The sequence below is a fragment of the Ceratotherium simum genome, chromosome 29 (genome assembly GCF_057802395.1).
Source record: "Ceratotherium simum simum isolate JZ-2026a chromosome 29, ASM5780239v1, whole genome shotgun sequence".
In the NCBI taxonomy this organism is placed as follows: domain Eukaryota; kingdom Metazoa; phylum Chordata; class Mammalia; order Perissodactyla; family Rhinocerotidae; genus Ceratotherium; species Ceratotherium simum.
Window position 1 is genome coordinate 34,442,637 of NC_141928.1, and position 20,533 is coordinate 34,463,169.

The window sequence follows — 20,533 nt, forward strand, 5'->3', positions numbered from 1 at the left end:
CTTGATTCTTGTAAATTCTGATTCACAAACAATTGATACCCCGTCACCTTGATATAGAAATAAATTCTTCATATCCCTAAAGAATACTTCTAGGCAAGAAATTGTTAGCTCCATTTAAGTTATATACAGTTGAAAGAAAAACAGTTTCATACACTGTGAGTTTCTATCTCCTCAAAGCACCAAACAGTGCTCTGCCCACAGGAAGTAGTCAATAAATGGTTATTGAATTCAGAATGTCCTTCTTGCCAATTGAGGTTTAATATATTTCCAATTCAGAATGCCTATTAATTTTTCAGCATCACTAAGCCTTTTAAAAAATCCATTTGGGGATGTGTTTAAGAGTCCACAGCACATACTATTATATAAATGATTCAGAGAATACTGTTAAATGAAGCATGCTTATTCAACACACCAGTAGCCATTGATAAAATGTAATTTAATTTAATCATTTAAATTTACATTGTTAATGTACAAGAGCATTTCCTTCAAACCACAGGTTAACACACACTAAAGAGCAATGCTGTTAGAGGAGCAGAGAAACTTTGGAAAACTCTGCTGTCTGAAATAAAAGCAAGGCACTCTCCATTGACAGCTGGTGGATTCCTGATTTCCGCCCGCAGAAGGCATGTTCCTACTGAGAGAGCTCTCCCACAAGGGAAGAATCACCTGCTTTAATTCTTGCTGTCCTCCTCTGAGCTAGTTTGGTCATCCACTCTGCATAAACTTGTATGTCAACATTAAGACAAAAAAAGAGAGTTGATTTGATAGATGACTTGGGAGGCTCTCATAGTTGTAATAACTATGGAAGACAGAAGAGCATTGGCTGTAATCTTTATTTTCAGCACTAGTGTCTGGACCTATAACTAAAAACCTTCATTCCTTCCAACCAATCGATATCACGGCTAAAAAATCTTTTCCTTAAATCTGATGGGTGTAAAAATAAAAAGTAACAGCATTTCCCTAGGGCTCTGTTTTTTTGTTTTGTTTTGCTTTTCCTTACAGACATGACAAAAAAAACAAGGATTAACTTTCCAATACTAATGGTGCACAAAAGGGTTATGTATGCACAGTATTTCTAATTTATTCAAATTCAATTTGAATTTGGTCTGAAGCTACCTTGTATGAAATGTTAGCTTTTCTGATATTTAATAATGTTTATTATGTTTGCATATAAGCTCAAAAAATTAATGCAAAAGTACCACTTTACTCATGGTTGTCGTCAGGTAAAATGTAAATGTTAATGGTTGTTTTTAAAAGCCTGTTTTGCTATACATGCAGTAAGTTGAATAAAAAAGACTATGGAAAGGAGAATTAGGTCCTAGTTTTGATTCTATTACTAGCTGTTTGATCTTGGGTAACTCTTTACCCATTGCTAGGCCCCAGTTTTCTCCTCTATGAATTTCAGGGGGTAGACTAGTTGACTAGTCAGGCCCCTTTTAAGTCTAACATTCCAAAATCCTAACTTTCCAGATCCTATCATCTTGATATAAAAATAATCATCTTTCATAAAAGCTCATCACACAAACATAGTACATGATCAAATATCAGAATGACTCTTGGAAAAAAAAAATATATGATTTGTTATCTGGGTTATCCTTTGCAGCAATCAGGCAATTCATTTGGCATTTGTTTGATTGTATAATTTAATGACAATATAAACAGCATAGTTTTGTTATTTTTCCTTTAAAAAGACTAAAGCAAAAATGATTTAAAGCTAACAAAAACTACTGTGACATCAGTTTGACATTCAAAGTTTGTTTCTTAGCAAAATGGCCAAAGATATTTTGATTTGATACAGAGTATATAATATAAAGACTTTTAGACCTAAAAATCTTCAAACATTATTTGAATTTAGCAAAACATAAGCAAAATTTTAATATCAAAGTGCTAAACAGTACTGCCTTAAAAGTCACTGCAAATGAACCATAAAATAACCGCATGGGAAGTAACGTTCATTGTACAAATGGTTAATAAAAAGACACATTATAAATATATATATGTAACCTGTTATATTTATATATATATTTGCTTATTTAATTTCTAATTGGTGTATCCAAGTCACTGTGAACACCCCATTTAAGTACTCTGTAACGCAGCTTCCAGGAGCTGGTGGTCTTGCAATAAATACAGGCAAAGCTATTACAATATAACGTGCATACAACTGTTTATACAAATAAGGACACTATGCAACAAATTATCTCATAATAATATGGCATTAACAGGATAAACATACAAAAGGAGAACGGACACGGAATGTTGAAACGCAGCCCACTAATCCTTTCTAGTACTCACATTCATATTATTTTTTTAATAAGACTTGCTTGCTCTCCAAAATTGTCTCTTTAACCAATAACAAAAATTAAATTATATATATTTTAAAAACCTTATTATCCCTGGTGCTTACCCTGTATGATCCAGTTCCTACTTATTTGCACGTTCTCATCTAGGGGTCCAACACTTGAGACTCACTGAACGCTCCTGGGGCTTCTGAATGAATGTGTCAGGCAGTTGCTATAGCTGAAGTAAGTTTAGGAAACTCTGGCTGGATTGATAGAACACAACCAAAACAGCTGTATGCAATCTGTTTTATAAGTTGAGCCCCTTTCAGGACAGCTGGACAGTCAAAGCAGGGATCTGGATCCATCAAGAATGGCCTAAAGTCTTGGATGGACCATACCTCAGAAGAGTTCTACAGGGCAGGTGGACAAAGCCTCTGCTAGGAAATTAGCATGTGTCATTTGCTAACATGACTGCCTCCTTTTTATTTCTATATAAAATAAAGGAGAGTTAATAAACAAGATTTAGTAAGACAGCACTTTAAAAATTGCACTTGTATATGGAAGCAAACAGCCATTATCATTTTGCTATGTCTGATTTATAGGTAATCCTCCATCTTTCACCATTTGTTAAAATAAAATAAAGGAAGAAAGAAATTAAGAAAAGGGAATTTCTGCCTTGTTTGCACCACATATGTACCCTCGATACAGGAAGTGTATTCTAAAGGGATCCATCTCCAGACACATCCTCCCCGGCGAACAACCCTTGGCTGTTCTTGTTTTTAAATACAAAGCCACTATAATTGTATTCCCCAGAAAGAGTTTTGAAACAGTTATGTTATCCTTTTTTTTTCCTGCTGGGATAGCATCGTCCAAAAGTGCTTTGTTAGCAGTTTCTTAGAAAAGCCTCATGAACTATACCCCCCTCCCACCCGAACTCCAAAGCCTAAATATAAAACACAACCCCAACACAATACTCTGCAAGTTTTCTGGCTTTAGGTTGTAAGGAAAAGTGCCAGAAAAAAAAAAAAAGTCTTTCTTTTCTACAGGAGCTGCTTTTTCTCTTAAGGAAGGACAGAAAATGGTAGGTGTCCAGACCCATCCCTCTGCTGCTTAGCAAGCAGGTGCTAGCAGATGAGGCGGCTCCCTGCTCAGGCTGCTCCTGCTCAGAAAGGCAGGGTGTCCAGGAAGAGCTTGTCGATGATGGAAGGTGGAGACACCAAGTCTTCCAGCTTCAGGTAGAAGATGCGCTGGAGGCCCAGGGTGCAGATCTTCCGCAGTTCAACCAGGGCACCCAGGACCTTGGGCTCCGTGGGCTCCAAAGCCTGTCCCTTACTCTGGTGGTCTTTTAAGCTGCTTGTGATCTTGTTGCATAGCTCCTCCACTCTCTTTGGTTCTTTTAACCCATGTCGTTCTGCAGAGGGATAGAAAAGGGCAGGTTTAGGAGGCAGTTACATCTTAAAAAACTCTGAATCCCTAATGGAGGCCTGTGTCCTGTTCTGCCAGTTGTAATGGCATTTTATAATCCAAGTGTCCTCCCTCTTAGGGGTAATTGATGGCCTTTGGTATCAAATAGCACCAGGGTTTGAATCCCAGTCCTGTCACTTACTCACTGTGGGCCCTTGAGTAAGTCTCTTAACTTCTGAGCCCCAATTTCCTTATAAAATGAAAATAATTATCATATCCAATTCAGGGTTTCTGGGAAGACCAACTTAGGTGAATAACGAGATGAAGCACACAGTTCCCGGCACATGGCACATTGAATGAATGACAGGGGGCTTATTATTTTGCCCACATTATCCTACTGAGGTCTTACAAAAGCCCTGTCAGGAAGCACTCTTTTCCAGAGTGACACGGAAACACATCCAGGCAAACGAATTAATGTTCCCATCTTGATGGACTCACTTTTTGGGGGCTGGGGGGTCGTAAGTTCCATTTGCTGACCCAAGGGCTGCCCCGCGAGACCCAACACAAAGTGCATTCTTTTTTTTTTTTAAGGTTGTAAATTTCTTTTTATTTTTCATTTTTCAAATTGTTTTTATCATGGTAACTTTGGTTAATAACATTATTTAAATTTCAGGTGTACATCATTATATTTCAATTTCTATATAGATTACATCATGTTCACCCAAAGTACATTCCTGCGTTTTTTTGCTAACCAGCGTTGTGAAGAATCCAGCTTTTCTTTCCCTTGTTTTTCCCCCCTTGAAACTCCTATTGACCTACACCTGCCACTCTGTACAAAATACACATGTCCTCCTGCTGTGGAGATGGAAAAGTCAAAGAGAAGGGAGGAGGCCCAGAAGGAGGCGGTGCAGGGATTTTATAATGTAGCAAGACATGAACTCCAGTATCTTATATTTTATAAAACAATATATGAAATGATCCCCATGTTAAATATTATGATCTCTTATTTTATGTATAAGGTTAAGTAATTTTCCCAAAGTCACACAGCTGTTAAAAGCTGCGATTTGAACCCAGGCTTCTGAGGCTCATTCTGTCCTCTTGCTCCAGAGCAATGTCACATCTTCCTGTAATGAGAAAGGAGCCTGACATCCAGTACCAATCACTTTGCTCTCTCTTAGCATGTAGATATCAGAGCTTCTTTCCTGAGGGAAGACCGTGGCCCTAGTTATCTCCAAGTTTTCACCTCTCAGAATATTTACATGTAAAAGAGTAATTCTTGAGAGATGGAAGACATCCATCCAATGGGAAATCCAGTATTAGTTTCTAATTTTTCCTACGTTAATTTTTTTTATAAAATAACAAAATATTTTTTGTTAGAAAAGTTATTCCCTTAAAGTAAAAGTCATCAGAAAAATGAGGCAACTATCCAGATATTTTTTTCTTCTCTTGCCCTAAATAAAAGGAGGCCCAGGGACCAGGAGATCTGCATTCTGCCTTGGCTAGTTGTGTATGACTTGGATGAGTTCCTCCCTCTCTAGGGCCCATCTTAAAAGGAGGAGGTTGGGTTTAATGACCGCTAAGGTCCCTTCCAGCTCTGATGTGTTATAATTATATTAAAGTACAACCATGAAAATTGCCAGCAGCATCTCAGTGGATTGTAACTTGCAGGCGTCTCATCTCAATGCAACATCATATAGAGAAGAGGGCACTGGACTTCGAGTCAGAGAGGCCCGGGTTCCAGTTTTGGTTCTGTCACTTACTAGCCATGTGACTTATCTCTCTAAGGCTCAATGTCCTCCCAGGATAATGGGGATTAGATACACAAGTCTTTGTTGAATTCGTCTTCATTCCTTTCTGTGTATCTTAAATATTACAGAATAAATTAAAAGAAAAAGTGCGATTATAATAAAACCCACCTCCATGGGTTATTGTGAGGCTCAGTTAAGGTGATGCTACATGAAAGTGTTCTGCCAACTGTAGCATGCTACACGCATGGTACAGTCAGCAGCTAAGACGCTGCCTGACACATGGCAAATGGCTGGCAACTGCAGGGTCCGATGAAAGGCAAGAAAGCCCCTCACTCCCCAGCTTTGCAGTGCATGACTTTGCTTTCCCCAGGAAACTATCAGCTAATCAGCCGAGGTGCAAACCTGTCCTCTATGGTTTCTCTTTACTAAATACGTAGCCCCCTTGTGTCAGTCTCAGAAGGAGCACCCAAGAGTGAACTTGAAGAGAAATTTTGCCTGCAATAGTGTTCTGCCTAAAGCTTTATTTTCCCCCCAAAAGCAAAAAAGCAGACTGCAAATTTGCCAGTAAATTTCAAGAGCTATAAAACGTTCATAGCCTCTGACCAAGTAATCCCACTCGTGGGAATTTATCTGAAGGAAAAATTCAACAGAAGAGTAAAACTGTATGCATGAAGACATATGGGGTAGCATTATCTATTTAGGGAAAAACTGAAAAAGATAAAGGGGATAAGAATAGGGAAGTGTTAAGTAAAAAGTGGTGCATACATACAATGGAGGGTTCTGTAGACATCAAAAAGGACAAATGTGAATGCTATGAAGCAACACAGAAAAATATGTAATATCACATTTAATAAAAAATAGAATATAAAATGGTATCTAAGCTGTGATTACATCTACGCAAAAATTATTTCCGCATATAGAGAAGAATGAAAGGAAACAGAAAAGTGAAAATATTTATGAAATTGTCAGATAACTCTTTTCCTATCTTTTAAAATTTCCGGGTTAACGCTATTTGTATAATAAACAATGTTAAAATAGAACAAACTGAGATTTGGTCCTTTGTGAAGCCCTCCAGTAGCTGTCACATGATCAAACAGTTGTCTTGTGGATAGTAAATTCTATTAACACTGAGATATATCAAATTGGGTTCATAACCCAGGGAGAGATGCTTTTCTCAGAATAAAATGCCAATCCACTGATTGAAGCTTTCCCTTCCTTTCAGCGTCTCATGTCTTGCATTGTGTTCAAGATCCCATATTCATTATCAGGATAAAGAAATGGAGCAATGTGTTGGCTGGATTTCGGGAGGGGGTTGATTATAGAACCTTGTAACCAGACTTTCTCATGGCCAAACTCACAGAAGGTGCCTCCGAGTTCTCCCTGCTCTCCAACCAGTTGTGACTGCTCAATAACTATGGCAACCATTATTTATTCAGTGAATTCAAGTGGAGATCGATACCTCCTGCCAGCTGGATCAACCCTAGGCCTGGAATTCCTTGAGGAATTCAGAGACACTCCTGTTAGAAGCCAAAGGCACCTTCTTTGTTGTTTTGAACAGCTACTGGATTTGTGGCTTCTTTACTTTTTCAAAAGGTCTGAGATAAAATTCAGTCTCCATGCAAACTACTGCCAGCAGCCAGCAAGATTTTCAAATCACTAGGGAGTCACTAAGTGTCTGGGACCTCCCTAGTAATTTGAAATACCTTAAAATCCCCATCACTGACATTTTAGTTTAAAGGAGCCCCTTTCTTCTTGTAGCTTGGTAAACATGGCTGCAGAGCCGATATACAGAGAGTTCGTAAATTCTGGGGGAAATCAGACATGGAGATTTTCCCCCTTCCTAGAGAATTATACACAGATTTTAGTTTAAGATCTTTGTCCACCATGAAACAAAACAAGCTTCTCGGTATTTCTTGCATTTTGATCTACATCATTTTTATCCTTCAGTATTTTAACTCGGCTTTATGTATTCAACACTTTAAAATACAACTTATAGAAATAGTTAAGTAATGAATTTATGTGTCATAACCATAATATACATGAACTGGAAAGAATTTGAGCCATTTAGTTCAAACTCCTGCCTAAGACAAGAATCTCCACTACAAGGTACCACAGAGAGAATGCTCAGCACCAGCTGGACTGGGAGTTCACTAATTCACCCTGATAATAAAAATATATTTAATAGCACATTATATTACACTCCTTTACTTAGATTATTTTATCATACCCTTATAATAACCCTGTGAATTAGGCAGGACAAAGACTTTATTTAATAGATAAGAAGGCTAAGGCTGAGAGAGTTAAGTGACTTACCCACGATCCAAATTAACAAGTGGCGAATTTCTTTCACTCCCAGAGATATTTCTATTACACCAGGCTGCCCTGAACATTATGTTAGAACGTTCCTCCTCATCCTGAGAGGAACTCAGCCTCCCTGTAACTCCCTCCTGCTTTCTGTGTACCTAATCCGCTAATTGATTAATTAGTTCTTTCGGCAAATATATATATATATATTTTTTTTGTGTGTGTGTGAGGAAGATCAGCCCTGAGCTAACATCCATGCTAATCCTCCTCTTTTTGCTGAGGAAGACTGGCTCTGAGCTAACATCTATTGCCAATCCTCCTCCTTTTTTTTTCCCCCAAAGCCCCAGTAGATAGTTATATGTCATAGCTGCACATCCTTCTAGTTGCTGTATGTGGGACGTGGCCTCAGCATGGCTGGAGAAGCAGTGCGTCAGTGCGCGCCCGGGATCCGAACCCCGGCCGCCAGTAGCGGAGTGCACGCACTTAACTGCTAAGCCATGGGGCCGGCCCTCCGCAAATATTTATTGAGTACCTGTTCCATGCCAAGCAATGTTACAGCCACTGGGGCTGACCAGTGAACAAAACAGACAACAGTCGCACTCCTAACCTGTGTGGTGTGAGTACCTAAAGACACTGTCAGAGGCCTGTGCATTTTAGCTATCCACGCCATAGACACCTCTGAAAGAGAGAGGAAGGGAGGCAGGAAGAGGAGGAGAGAGAGGAGGGAGTGGGATGGGGAGGTAGAAGGAGAGAGAGAGGAAGAGACTGACTGAGTGAAATAATAGAGCTATCTAGGTCTGTCCTCATGTTATTCCCTCTTCACCTAGTTAAGATCTATTCATCCTTTAGATCACAGATCAAATATTTCTTCAAGGAAGCTTCCCTTTTAACTTCCAGTCTAGAATATGTTCTCCTGTGGCACTCTATTTTCTCCCTTTGAAGGATTTAACAGGTTGAAATCAGATATTCATGTGACTATTGCCTGACTCCCCCATTAAATGTAAGCTCCATCGGGGCATGGACTGTAGTTGCTCACCATTGTATCTCCAGCATCAAGCCTACTACACAGGAGACACCCAATAAATATCTGTTAAATGAATATGTAAATGGAGGATCAAGTTCCTGTAAAATATGATTAAATGAATACTAAATGTGTAGGTTGCTCAGAATACACAAGTTGAGAGTTAGCAAAAAGCTAACAACAGTAAAGAACTTTACAAACTCTAAAATCTACCACATTAGAAGTTTGGAGCCAGATTTCCTGGATGTAAAGCCTCGCTCTCGCACTTATTAGCTGGGTGACTTTGAGTCTGTTTCCATACTTGTAAAATAGGGCTAATAATGGTACTGCCTCATGTGTTGTTGTAAGAATCAAATGAATTAATACATGTGAAGTATTTGGAACAATGCCTAGCATATAGAAAGTACTTAATAAATATTAGCAAGTATCCTCTATGTCTAAAACTTAACTCATTAACTTCCCCTTCAAATCAGCCACTTCTCTGAATTGGCCTATTAATGATTCCACAATCCTCCCCAATACTCTCATAATCATCTCTAACAATGCCTTCCCCCTGGCCCATCATATTTAATCCACTGCAAGAACTTTGGTTATTATCTCTGTGACGTTCCTTATGTACATCTGTCTCCTCTTCTCAATCTCACTGGCTCTGGACCACATCTTCAATATCTGTTACCTAGACTGTTTTAATAGCTTTTGACTGGTCTCTCTGCTTCCCATATCTGCTGTAATCCATTCCAGGTACTTCCAAATCTATTTACTAAACAAGATTGAACAAAATAACACATGTAGAGCACAGTGCCTGGCACCGAGAATTTAAAAATGGTAGCTATTATTAATTTCATGGGATCCTAATTACCAATTGGTTCCCTTGTCCCTTGCTACTCAAGTTGGTCTCTGGACCAACACCATCAACATCACCTTGGAGCTTGTCAGAAATGCAGAATCTCAGGCCCTGCCCCAGACCTACCTAACCAGAATCTGCAATTTAACAAGACGCCCAATGATTTGCATGCACATAAAAGCTGGAGAAGTTCCGCTCTAGTCAATCCTAGATCCCATAAGATGCTTGACCCAGTCCACCCCTAGTGTTCATCTAGTCTGTTTGTAAACCTCACTCTCCAATGCAGGAACTCACTCCCCACAGCTGCTTTTTCCAAATAGTTCTGTCTATTAGAAAGTTTTTCTTATATTGAGCTAAAATTTTGCCTTTCTACAGTTCCCAATTCTGCCTCTTAGGCCCATACAAGAAACCCCAAAATCTCTTCCTCATGGCAAAGAGCAGGGGATGAGGAAAGAGGTGATGGTAGCCATCAGGAGCCCCAATGAAGAAAAGCAACTCCTTTTCTTTTTGAGCAGGTCTCAGGGCACAGGCCAACACAGTGACAAAAATATTACAGGTCCAGCCAAAGGGGAAGGAGAAGAGGGCTCCTGGGGATAGACGTGTGTGTAACGCACACACCAACAAACAGGACTTCCTGCTCTGAGCTCCACTTCGTTCTCTGAGAAGTTATCTCACTGCTACTCGTCATGTCATACATGACATCCTTCACTGACGGGCAGTCCCAGAGGCACTGAGCCCATGCCAATCAGGAAGCCACAAGCTGGTCAGCGGCCTGTGTGGAGGCTGTAATTGTGCTTTTCAGTCTGTCTGTCTGTGATTTATTAGAGCAGGTGTCTGTCTCCCCAGTGACACCACAGTCTCTTTGAGGGTAAGGGATTGTATGCCTGGCACATAGCAGATGCTCAATAAATATTACTGAATTAATCTGAATTGAAATAAAGTATTTCTGAGGAATCCGTACTATTTTCTAATAACAAAGTGGTGGGCTAAAAATAATTAATTCAGATTTTCCTAATTTGGGAGACTTTCTGATATTCACAATTAACTCATTCATTCAACCAATATTTGCCATGTGCCAGACACTTTTAAACGCTAAAGTAATTATAAGATGAATAAGACTCTCCCCGCCCTTAAGAAACCCACAGTCTAGTTGGAAAATAAAGACATAAAAAAATTACTTAATATGATGTGTATATGTAATTGTAGGGATGCATGAACATTTTTATGGATTCTTAGAGAGGAGAACAGCTAGCTCTTCCTGGAAGTAAGACATTTAACATTTAGGATAATAATAATGACAGTTTGTCTAATATCTTTTTCTCTGCAAAGTACACATTAGTTCATTCAATCTTTACAAGAAACCTACAAGTAGACATCATCATCCTTGTGAAAAATGACAAAACTTGAGATTCAGAGAGGGTAAGGAACTTGCTGAACATTGCACAGCTACGAAGAGGCAGGGTAAAGACTTGAACTCAGATCTCCAATCCCAAATCCCATGACAACCTCCCTCCTTTTTTTTTTTTTGTGAGGAAGATCAGCCCTGAGCTAACATCCATGCCAATCCTCCTCTTTTTGCTGAGGAAGACTGGCTCTGAGCTAACATCTATTGCCAATCCGCCTCCTTTTTTTCCCCAAAGCCCCAGTAGATAGTTGTATGTCACAGGTGCACATCCTTCTAGTTGCTGTATGTGGGACACCGCCTCAGCATGGCTGGAGAAGCAGTGGGTCAGTCCGTGCCTGGGATCCAAACCCGGGCCACCAGTAGCGGAGCATGCACACTTAACCGCTAAGCCACGGGGCCGGCCCCCCTCCCTCCTTTTTTTAAACTATACTGTGGGCCAGGCCTGTGGCATAGTGGTTTGGTTCAGCGCTCTCTGCTTCAGTGGCCTGGGTTCACGGGTTTAGATCCCAAGCATGGCCATACTCGTCAGCCATGCTGAGGTGGTGACCCACATACAAAATAGAGGAAGACTGGCACAGATGTTAGCTCAGGGCGAATCTTCCTCACCAAAAAAAAACACTAACAATTACTTCCCTGCCAAGTTTTACACTTATTTTTCCTTGCAAGGTAGCTGATGGCTATGTATGATAGAAAACAGGGTAACTAGGTAACCAATTAGAGTGAGCAGGGGAGCTTTGGGAAGACAGGTGGTGGAGGGCGTGGCAGATCAGCCACCTGCCAGGTCCTCTCATGTCATTGTTTCATTGCTTTCTGCCTCTGGTTCTGCCTTCCTTCCTCCTCCTCAATCTTAGAATTCATGTTCCAATAAGAACAGGAAAAAGACTACAGGCAGAAGAGAAAGGAGTCATTTTCTCACCTTACAGAAAACCTGAGTAGGGAAAAGAAAGCCATGGGGAACATTCTTTTAACGCAGTGACTTGCAAAATTTCATTTGGGCACTCAAGATTCCCTCCACCACCTGGTCCAAAGCTGCCTTTCCTATCTTATTTCTCTTTTACTACGTGGGAAATGCATTTTACTCTGAGGTTAGGTCATAACACCAGGCCATAACATAAATATCACATAGAATAAATTTTTTCCCTGAAAAGCCTTCAAATTTCCCCAAAGTGCAGCTCTCAGCTTTCACCACCAGAAGCAGAAAGACCGTGACCCACAGTGGATTCCTGTCTTCTCTCTCATGCTCACTCTGGAACAAACAGTCATCAAGTGTAATAGCCTGCACACTTTTAATTTTTCTCTTCTTTCTATTGAGATTATATGTGTGATTTAACACACATATAATGCAACTCCACTGTACTTGCTTTTCTCCAAAATCTGCTGAAGTGTTCCACCACTATGCCCTTGCTACGCTGTTTCCTTGATCTGGAATGTCCTTCCTCTCTATCTTCTCACGTCTAGATGCCACCTCCTTGGGAAACCATTCATGACCAGCACTTCCACTTTTCTTTACCCCAAAATGCTAGCAGCAATCTGGACTTCCCCTGCACTGAATCTATCCCTTTTAAGGACCTGAGCACTAACCCCATGCATTGAGTTCATTACATCATAATCATAATCCCAGTAGACTATACACTTTCTGACAGCAGAATTCATGCGTGGCTCATCTTTGCATCCCTAGGGACCGTCACCGTGCCTGACATACTGTGGGCCCTCAATATTTGTCAAATGAATGGATACTTACAAAACGGTAATTTCACACTAACTTTCTATTTTGGGGGTTTCTTATTTATTAAAAATAATAACTGCAACTAGATATTACTTCATTTTTATCCTATCAGAAATAAAGCATTTCCATTACTCCCGTGTAAAGGATGTGCACGGACAAAGGAGAATAGTTAGGGTAGACGAACTGGGGACTTAACATTTGACAAACACAACTGTGGGGAAGTCCCTTTGACTGTAGGAAAGGAGAGTGATCTGAAAGAAACCATTTCCTGCCCCACCTCTCCACCTAGTTTTTCAAGAGGGCACATAGGAGAGGTAGAGAAAGAAGAAAAAAAAAAGAATTAGGAAAAAAAAGCCATGTTTGTGCAAACTACCAATATTGTCCTGATTCTTACTAATTTTCCTGGAAGCAAGACTGGTTAACCTTCTAAGACCTCATTTCCTTTTCGTGAGTTCTCTGTGGTTTAGGAGCAGACAACTTGGGGATGAATTTTTTGCTGCCAATAGCCCAACTGATATTCCACAATCACTTTGTATGATCAGTGGAGCTTATTCAGAAGTCAAGATTTCATGGGAGCCCATATTCAAATGAAAATTAATATCCACAACAACGCGCACTGCTGTTTCCCAGGCATCGCCTTTTCTGCCGTTTCCTGATGCTTTCATACATTTCAAATCCCCACCCAACCAGCAAATCACAAAGAGAGTACTGCAAAGTCCACAATGAGAGAAGAGGGGCTTATTTTTCTTGTGGGTTATAACCACAACACCTATAACAACCCGCTCTGCACGTTTTGGCAGGACTGAGGGCAGGAACTGGAACTACCTCATAAAAGACCTGGCCCATTGTAAGCGCAGCTTAACTCCTTTAATATCAGTGTCCTTCTTTGAGCCTCTCTCTCAAGCATCCAAGGAGATGTTCACCAAACATACTGCCTTCTAAAGCCACCACCTGTTTCCTCATGCCACTGAGTTTGATTTGGGACTACCTAAGGTTTCCAAGGGGAAAGGGCAGGCGTGTGACTAATTTGAGGAAGTTCCTGTCACCATCCCTCCAGGATGGAATGTAGGTGGATGCAGTGCCAACTCTGAATCCAGTTTGGCTCCATCATAAATCTAATTTTCTGCAATCCTCTCTACCACCTCATGGAATAGATGTTATTATCCCCATTTTACAGATGGAGAAACTGAAGTTCAAAGAAATGAAATGCGTTACTCAAGAGCACATACTTATTAAATACGGGACCTCAGATTAAAACCTGGGGGTGCTAAATTCCAAAGTCCATGCTACTTCTGCCACGCCAACTGCCTCCTCCCTGTGCGAGCCTCCACATAAATGGGCAGCGGGCTGAGGAGCTATAACTGCAGGACACACAGCAAATTGGAGGCAGAGACTGGACTGGCACCACCTTCTCCTAATTCCTACTCCATATACTTGGCACTGAACTACCAATCTCTCTAGGCTGGGACTGCCTGGCGCCCACATTTTGTAGTGTCATAGTTGTCTATTAACTTCTACTTATAGAGTAAAACAAAAAAGGATGTCAGCCTCGGGGCCCTCCTCCTAAACCGCAGCTCTCACATCTGGACTGGCCTTTTTCCTCTTAGTCTCTTTCCTGCTAAAATTTTTGCTCAAAACCAGCTCAGGATAAATCTTTCTAAAATGCAAGCCTGGCCAGGATGTTCCCTGGTCAAAACTTTCTGTAGACCCCCACTGCTCTCAAGATAAACTCCTACTTCTTCACCTAGGTGTGAAAGGTTCTCATGCCCTGCCCCACCCTTACCTACCATATTAGTCTCATTTCCCACCACTCTATTTTTTGTCATTTCCTTCCTGAAACTTACGACAGCCATATTTTTAATGGCTTTAGCAAATTTTGATTTATGCCTAGAATTCTTACTCCTTCCATTTTAGCCTGGAGACATCCTATGCTTTTATCGAGGACCAGCTCATGTTACCTCTTTTGAGAAGACCACCCCACCTTCAGTCTCTCAGCACTCTGCGCTGACTCCCACATCCCCACATGGCACTCAAAACCTTGCATCCCGTTCTTAGTTTGCATGTTCTATTTCCTCCAGAGATGTGCATTACATCTCTGAAAACCCACCGACATGCAGCAGAGTGCCTAGATCACGGAACACTTGCTGATTACCTAGACTCAACGCCCATTTCCATGGAGATGTGGCAATGTACTGGTTTTATTTACTGAAAGCCAAAGCTGGCTCTAGTTTTTGTTTCTGTTTTTTTAAATTAACTAAACTCCATACTTTCTAGTTTTGAATGTTTAACTGTCAAAGGAAGAGCTGAGTGGTTTTGAAATTAAACTAAAGATCTTTAGTTGAAAGCCTTTGAACCAATTTCATTACAGTCCTGCTGGAGTAATATGCTTGTGCCCTAAATGTGCGTATTCTCTTCAGGTGCTCCCATAAGCCATTTGAAAGCCCTCTAAATGGAATCCTACTCTTGGAGACTGCCTTTGTTCTTGTTTTGTTAATGGCTCCCTTGGAAGTTTCTGGCAGCCTCCATTAAAAAAAGGGAGTTTTTCATCCAGGACCAAAGACCAGGAGGAGTCAGGTTCCACTTGGAATACTGAGGGAACATGCTGGTGTCTGATTCCTACCATAGCATTTACGTTTCTTTGCATTATAAACCGTTCAACAATGAACCAGCCTAGCCTTTTAAGATACTCAAACACATCTCACTTTAGCTAACAGGAGATGTCCCAAGAAAGTGTATGTAAACAATCCACATTTCTGATGCATCGGAAAAAAGGGTCCATCTGCACAAAAGGATGCTTTTGGTCCCCTGTGAAACTCATCACCTGCCTGAAAAACACGTTTTCTACAGCCAAGAGTGTCTCAAATCTGAACCTTAATTCTTAGTCCGACAGCCTAGCCTGTGCTTGGGTCTGATGACAAGGATGGGAGGCGAGCCCCAGGTCTGCTTAGCCTCTTCTGGAGCCTCTACCTGCTGTCACTGTCTCACCAGGCCTCACTCTGACGGAGAAGGATGAGACTGAACAGGAAACTCTGAAAGTGTGAAGAGGCCAAGGCAGCTGGGGCCTAGGGTCCTGAAGGTCCACCTTCATCCAGGAAAGGAGAGAAAGGGGCACATGGTCACTTCGGTGACAGCAGGGGGTGCTTACCTGTGATCATGCTCAGTGCTGACAGGCATGCTAAGGCTTGGACATCAAGGTTCAGGCTCTGCAAACTTAAGGAAAAGTCTTTAATGGAGTCGAGCCACTCCCCAAATCCACGAAGGCACTGAAGTCGATGCAGGACAAGTCCATTGCAGAACACAAACTTATCTTCAGCAGTGTTCGACCTACAAGACCAAGTCGTGGGGGTTGGAGAATAGAGACACATTAAACAGGTCTGTTCAGTCTGTCCAGCGGGACAACATCAAAAAACACAGGCACCCAAACAGCCATGGGGCAGCGTTCAGAATCAGCGTGGTGATTGAGGTACACAAGAGGAGCTTGACGAGTGAAACCTGCCCAGACACCCTCGATGAACAAGACTGTGCTCCTGGGACACACAACCACCACCACTTGTCTGTGCTGACTTTCTTGGTGAGCATCAGCCCCCGGGGAAGCTGGGGGTGGGGCACCTGCTCTCTTGTTACTAGAATCATTTGCTGGCTCAGCAGACACAGAGGAGCAGGAATTCACAGACTATGGAAGGGAAGCCCAGTGCACGGCCTCTGCTGTGAACACGAGACTGTTCCCTTCAGGGCTCCTTCGCCAGGACTTCCCCCTCGTTTTCTTAAATGTCAGAAACTGATAAGGCCTGAGGCTAGACACTACAGTTCTATTGTGCAGACTCGAAAAACCCTGAGTCACTGCAACTGCCAGAAGTCAATCATGAACTGAAAAGGGGCTTCAAGTGAAAAGAGTCCTTATTTTGTATTGCCTTCTCTGCTTTTAACAGTGGGGCTGCAGAGTGCGGTTTCTGAGTCTGCCCTGAGAGTATATTACGTCCATAATCATCCCCTTCTCTCTCATGAAAGGCGCCCTGAGACTTCTAGTGAGACATCACCACCTAGCCATGGGGTCTTGGGCACTCTTCCAATCTCTCTGGGCTTCCTTTTCCTTATCTACAAAACAGGAATTCTAATTGTTACCTCCTAAGATTGTTGTGGGAATTAAATATAGTCATGTGCTGCATAACAACGCTCAGTCAACGACGGACTGCATATGCTACGGTGGTCCCATAACATTAGTACCATCTAGCCCAGGTGTGTAGTAGGTTGTACCACCTAGGTTTGTGAAAGTACAGTCTATGATGTTCGCAAAACGATGAAATCACCTAACGATACATTTCTCAGAACGTATCCCCGTTGTTAAGCAACGTGTGACTGTAAAATAAAAGATTTGAAAGCCCATGCTCAGTGCCTGGTACACAAGAGGAGCTTGACGAGTATTAGGTGTAAGTAATTCTGAATTCTATGTGGTCCTTACTTTAATCTTAGTTTTCCTGTCATTTTCAAATCTCTCGCCACATATTTATCTCTTTCAGCCTATTGCATTAACAAGTTAATATCTCTTTAACTGTGCTTCTTGGATGCATAGGTTTATTCATTCATTCACTCAACAAGTATTTCCTGACCACTAATTATGTGCCATTCCTGGAGCCAAGCATTGGAGGAAGCTTGGTGACTAGGGCATAGATGGTGTCTGCCTGCATGGAGCTTATTGCTTTTACTTAATCCTTTGCTGCCTGCCTAATGGATGACAGTCACATTGCTGGCCTGGCTCCTGCACACACCTACCTGATTGGCTGTAATTATGCTAATTACTGGCACTCTACTTGTAACTCCACCTCTGTCTCTCCCACAGATCCCACCACAGAGGTGCACACCGGACAGAATGATTCAGTCTCAGAGTTTAAAACCTGGACCTCAGACCACTGGCATCAGAATCGCCACAGCACGAATTAAAAATGCAGATTTCTGGACTTCCTCCAAGGTATTCCAAACCAAAATAGCTGGGAATGAGGCGTGGGAATCTGTCCTTTAAACGAGAGATTCTGGTAACACAGTATGCAGTTGGGGAGGGGGTGGTAGGGAAGACAAAGAGGAGAAAGGTGATGATTTTTCCTATAATATTTGGTGAAATGTTGGTACCGTTTCCTAAAAATATATAACTGCAAGGAAGCAAAGAAGATGGAATTTAAAATGCTACATGTGGTCTTTATGAGAGGAGCTTAGATCCCAGGTTCTAGCTTTTTGAAAAATCGCTGCCTCTTGGTGTTTGGTGTCACTGAGAGTGATAGGCTGAACCAAATCTTTTGATCCAGAAGCTATTCTCTTGGAGTAAACACTGGGGGTTGAGAGGCTACGGGAAGTCTTTAGGGCCCCATCTGGTGTACTAGAACAGTGACTTGTAATTAGAAACCGGGAGGTGAATGCAATGTTCAAAACAAATACTTGCTCCTGGGAAATACGTTATGCACCATGAGGATCTTCCTAGATTCATAGAATGTTGGCGCTGCAAGGGGCTTCAGAGATGACCAAATCCAACCTCCTCTTTTTACAAAGGAGAAGACTGCATTTCCCGTGAAGCAAGTGCGCTGCTCAGGGTCTTACAGCAAGTCCATATTAGAACTGAGGGTAGAACCCAGGAGTCCTGGCTACCAGTCCAGTGCTCTACCCACTGCTCAGTGTTTTTAATGCCTGGTCATATTTCATATTTCCTTCTTAAGCAAATCTTTCACTGATGCTCAGTTACAAACAGAGCATATTTCCAACTTCTTCAAAGGAAGGAGTGGACTGATGAAGATAAAATAGTTGTAATTACCTGATGGAAAGTCTGAGAACAAACAGCTCCAAAAAGGCTGATTCTATAAGTAATGTCTGATCTTCTTTGGGGAGATCAGTAAATCCGGGAATCTTTTCTGCCCAGCTTCTGGATACATCAATGGAGGCTGTCAGAAGGTTGTAGAACTGTTGCACATGCTCAGCGTCTGTGCCAACAGCGGCCTGTTCAGTGGGACAGTACTAGAATGCAAACCGCAGAGAGCAGCGTTATCTCAACTCATCAGGGATGACAGCATCATTTGCAAATTGGCTCCTCCAAGATTGTCAATGCCTAAATCCCTACTTTTAGGTCCCACAGTTTTATAAAACCTTTTTGCATTCACAGTCTCATCTGATTCTCACAATGGCTCTGTGATATAAATAGAGTGAATTTTGTCACCACTTAATAGACAAAGAAATTTGCTTAAGTCCCATTAGTGCAGTGGTTTTCAGTCTTGACTGCAATCATCTGGGGAGCTTTAAGACACACTCATGTCTGGGTCACACCCACAGAGAGTCTGATTTAACTGGTCTGGGATGTGGACTGGTCATCAGGAATTTTTAAAGCTCCCCAGGTGATTCCAAAGGGCAGCCAGTGTTGAGAACCGTCACCCCAGGAGTTTGTCTCCGGGTGGGCCTCCAGGATCTACTGACGCCACTAAGGCACAGCTGTCTCCAAACAAGACGCTTAATTAGCCCGTGGGTCTCAAAGTGTGGTCCCCATACCAGCAGCACCAGCAGCCCTGGGAATGTGCCAGAGATGAAAATCTCAGGCCCCATGCCAGACATACAGAATCAGAAACTCTGAGGGGAGGCCCAAGAAACTGTTTTATCAAGATCTCCAGGTGATTCTCATGCACACAGAAGTTTGGGAATCACAGAATTAACCAAGAGAAGAGAATGATTTTTGCTTGCTGCAGGTGGATTTCTGTGAGATAAAACAAACCAGGAAGTGGTGGTGGGGTGGGTGGGGAGGGTGTCTCCTTGGCAGGGCCCAGGCAGCTATGTGCCATCAGACTCAGGACTTGTGACTCCTTAAACGAAAATTAAATAAAATTAAAAATTCAGTTCCTCAGTCACATTAGCCATATTTCAAGTGCTCAATAGCCACATGCAGTGTAGAACATTTCCATCACTGCAGAACATTTCCATTGGACTGCATTGATCTAGAGGGTCCCAGGAGAAGAAACGTATAAGTGGGAATAAAGCTTCTACCCAGCTTTTGGGTGTTCTGGGAGAGTCAGGGTTTTGCTTGAATCACCAGAGGAAAATCTTTCCTGCTTCAGGCAGGAAGACTGATATAGCAAGATAATAATCAAGGACAACCAATAACACAGACTTAAGAGATCTGCAGAAACACTCATGTGAATATGCACATCATTTTCTTGACACCAACAGAGCTGAGCGTTACATCCCTGCTCTCAGTTGATCCTCCTGGGAAATGGATTTTATTCCTTATTTTACAGATGAGGAAACCAAGGCTCAGAGAAGCTCAGAGAGGCTAAGAGACTTTCCCAAATTACATAACCAACAGTGGTACAGCCAAGATTTAAACATGGCCTGTGATTTCCAGTCCTACACCTCCTGGCTGCTAGTATGTCTGATGTTACTAGCTGGCAGCCTGTGGGATAGTTTTAAAAAGCATTTTGCTTTGATCTAATTGGAGGCCTCCAGGGATGTGTTCATTTGGTCCCATTTTTTGTCAGCAACAGAGTGACTGGCACATAATTGACCCTCAATAAATAGTTGTTAAATATTGTCCATTGAAATAGTCAGAGGAGTGCCTGGGTTTGCTCCAATGTCCTAACCTGGCAGGAGGAGGAACAGCCAATAAGCAGCCGCGTGCTTAATGCAGAACTACTTCGGTATGAGGAAATGAGCCACTTGTCTTAACTGGGTCTTTTTTTCCTTTGTGCTTTCAAGAGGCATCATGAAATAACAAAAGAAACATCAGAGAAGTGGCCGGCTACTTTAATCCTAGATTCGCCCAGGCCCCTAATTTGTGA

The 20,533-nt window shown here is 41.8% G+C and overlaps 1 protein-coding gene across 1 annotated transcript in view; it reads right to left on the reverse strand.

The window, feature by feature from the left end:
- Window positions 1–415: 415 nt before the first annotated feature.
- The window catches only part of NR4A3 (nuclear receptor subfamily 4 group A member 3), a 39,223-nt gene continuing 19,105 nt past the window's right edge, over window positions 416–20,533 (reverse strand). Inside the window, exons 6-8 of the mRNA XM_004423250.3 lie at window positions 18,529–18,728; window positions 15,877–16,055; window positions 416–3,690 (exon numbers count right to left, since the gene is read on the reverse strand). Of these exons, the coding sequence (XP_004423307.2) occupies window positions 3,443–3,690; window positions 15,877–16,055; window positions 18,529–18,728 (627 nt within the window). The 3' untranslated portion in view covers window positions 416–3,442. The remainder of the gene's footprint in view (window positions 3,691–15,876; window positions 16,056–18,528; window positions 18,729–20,533) is intronic.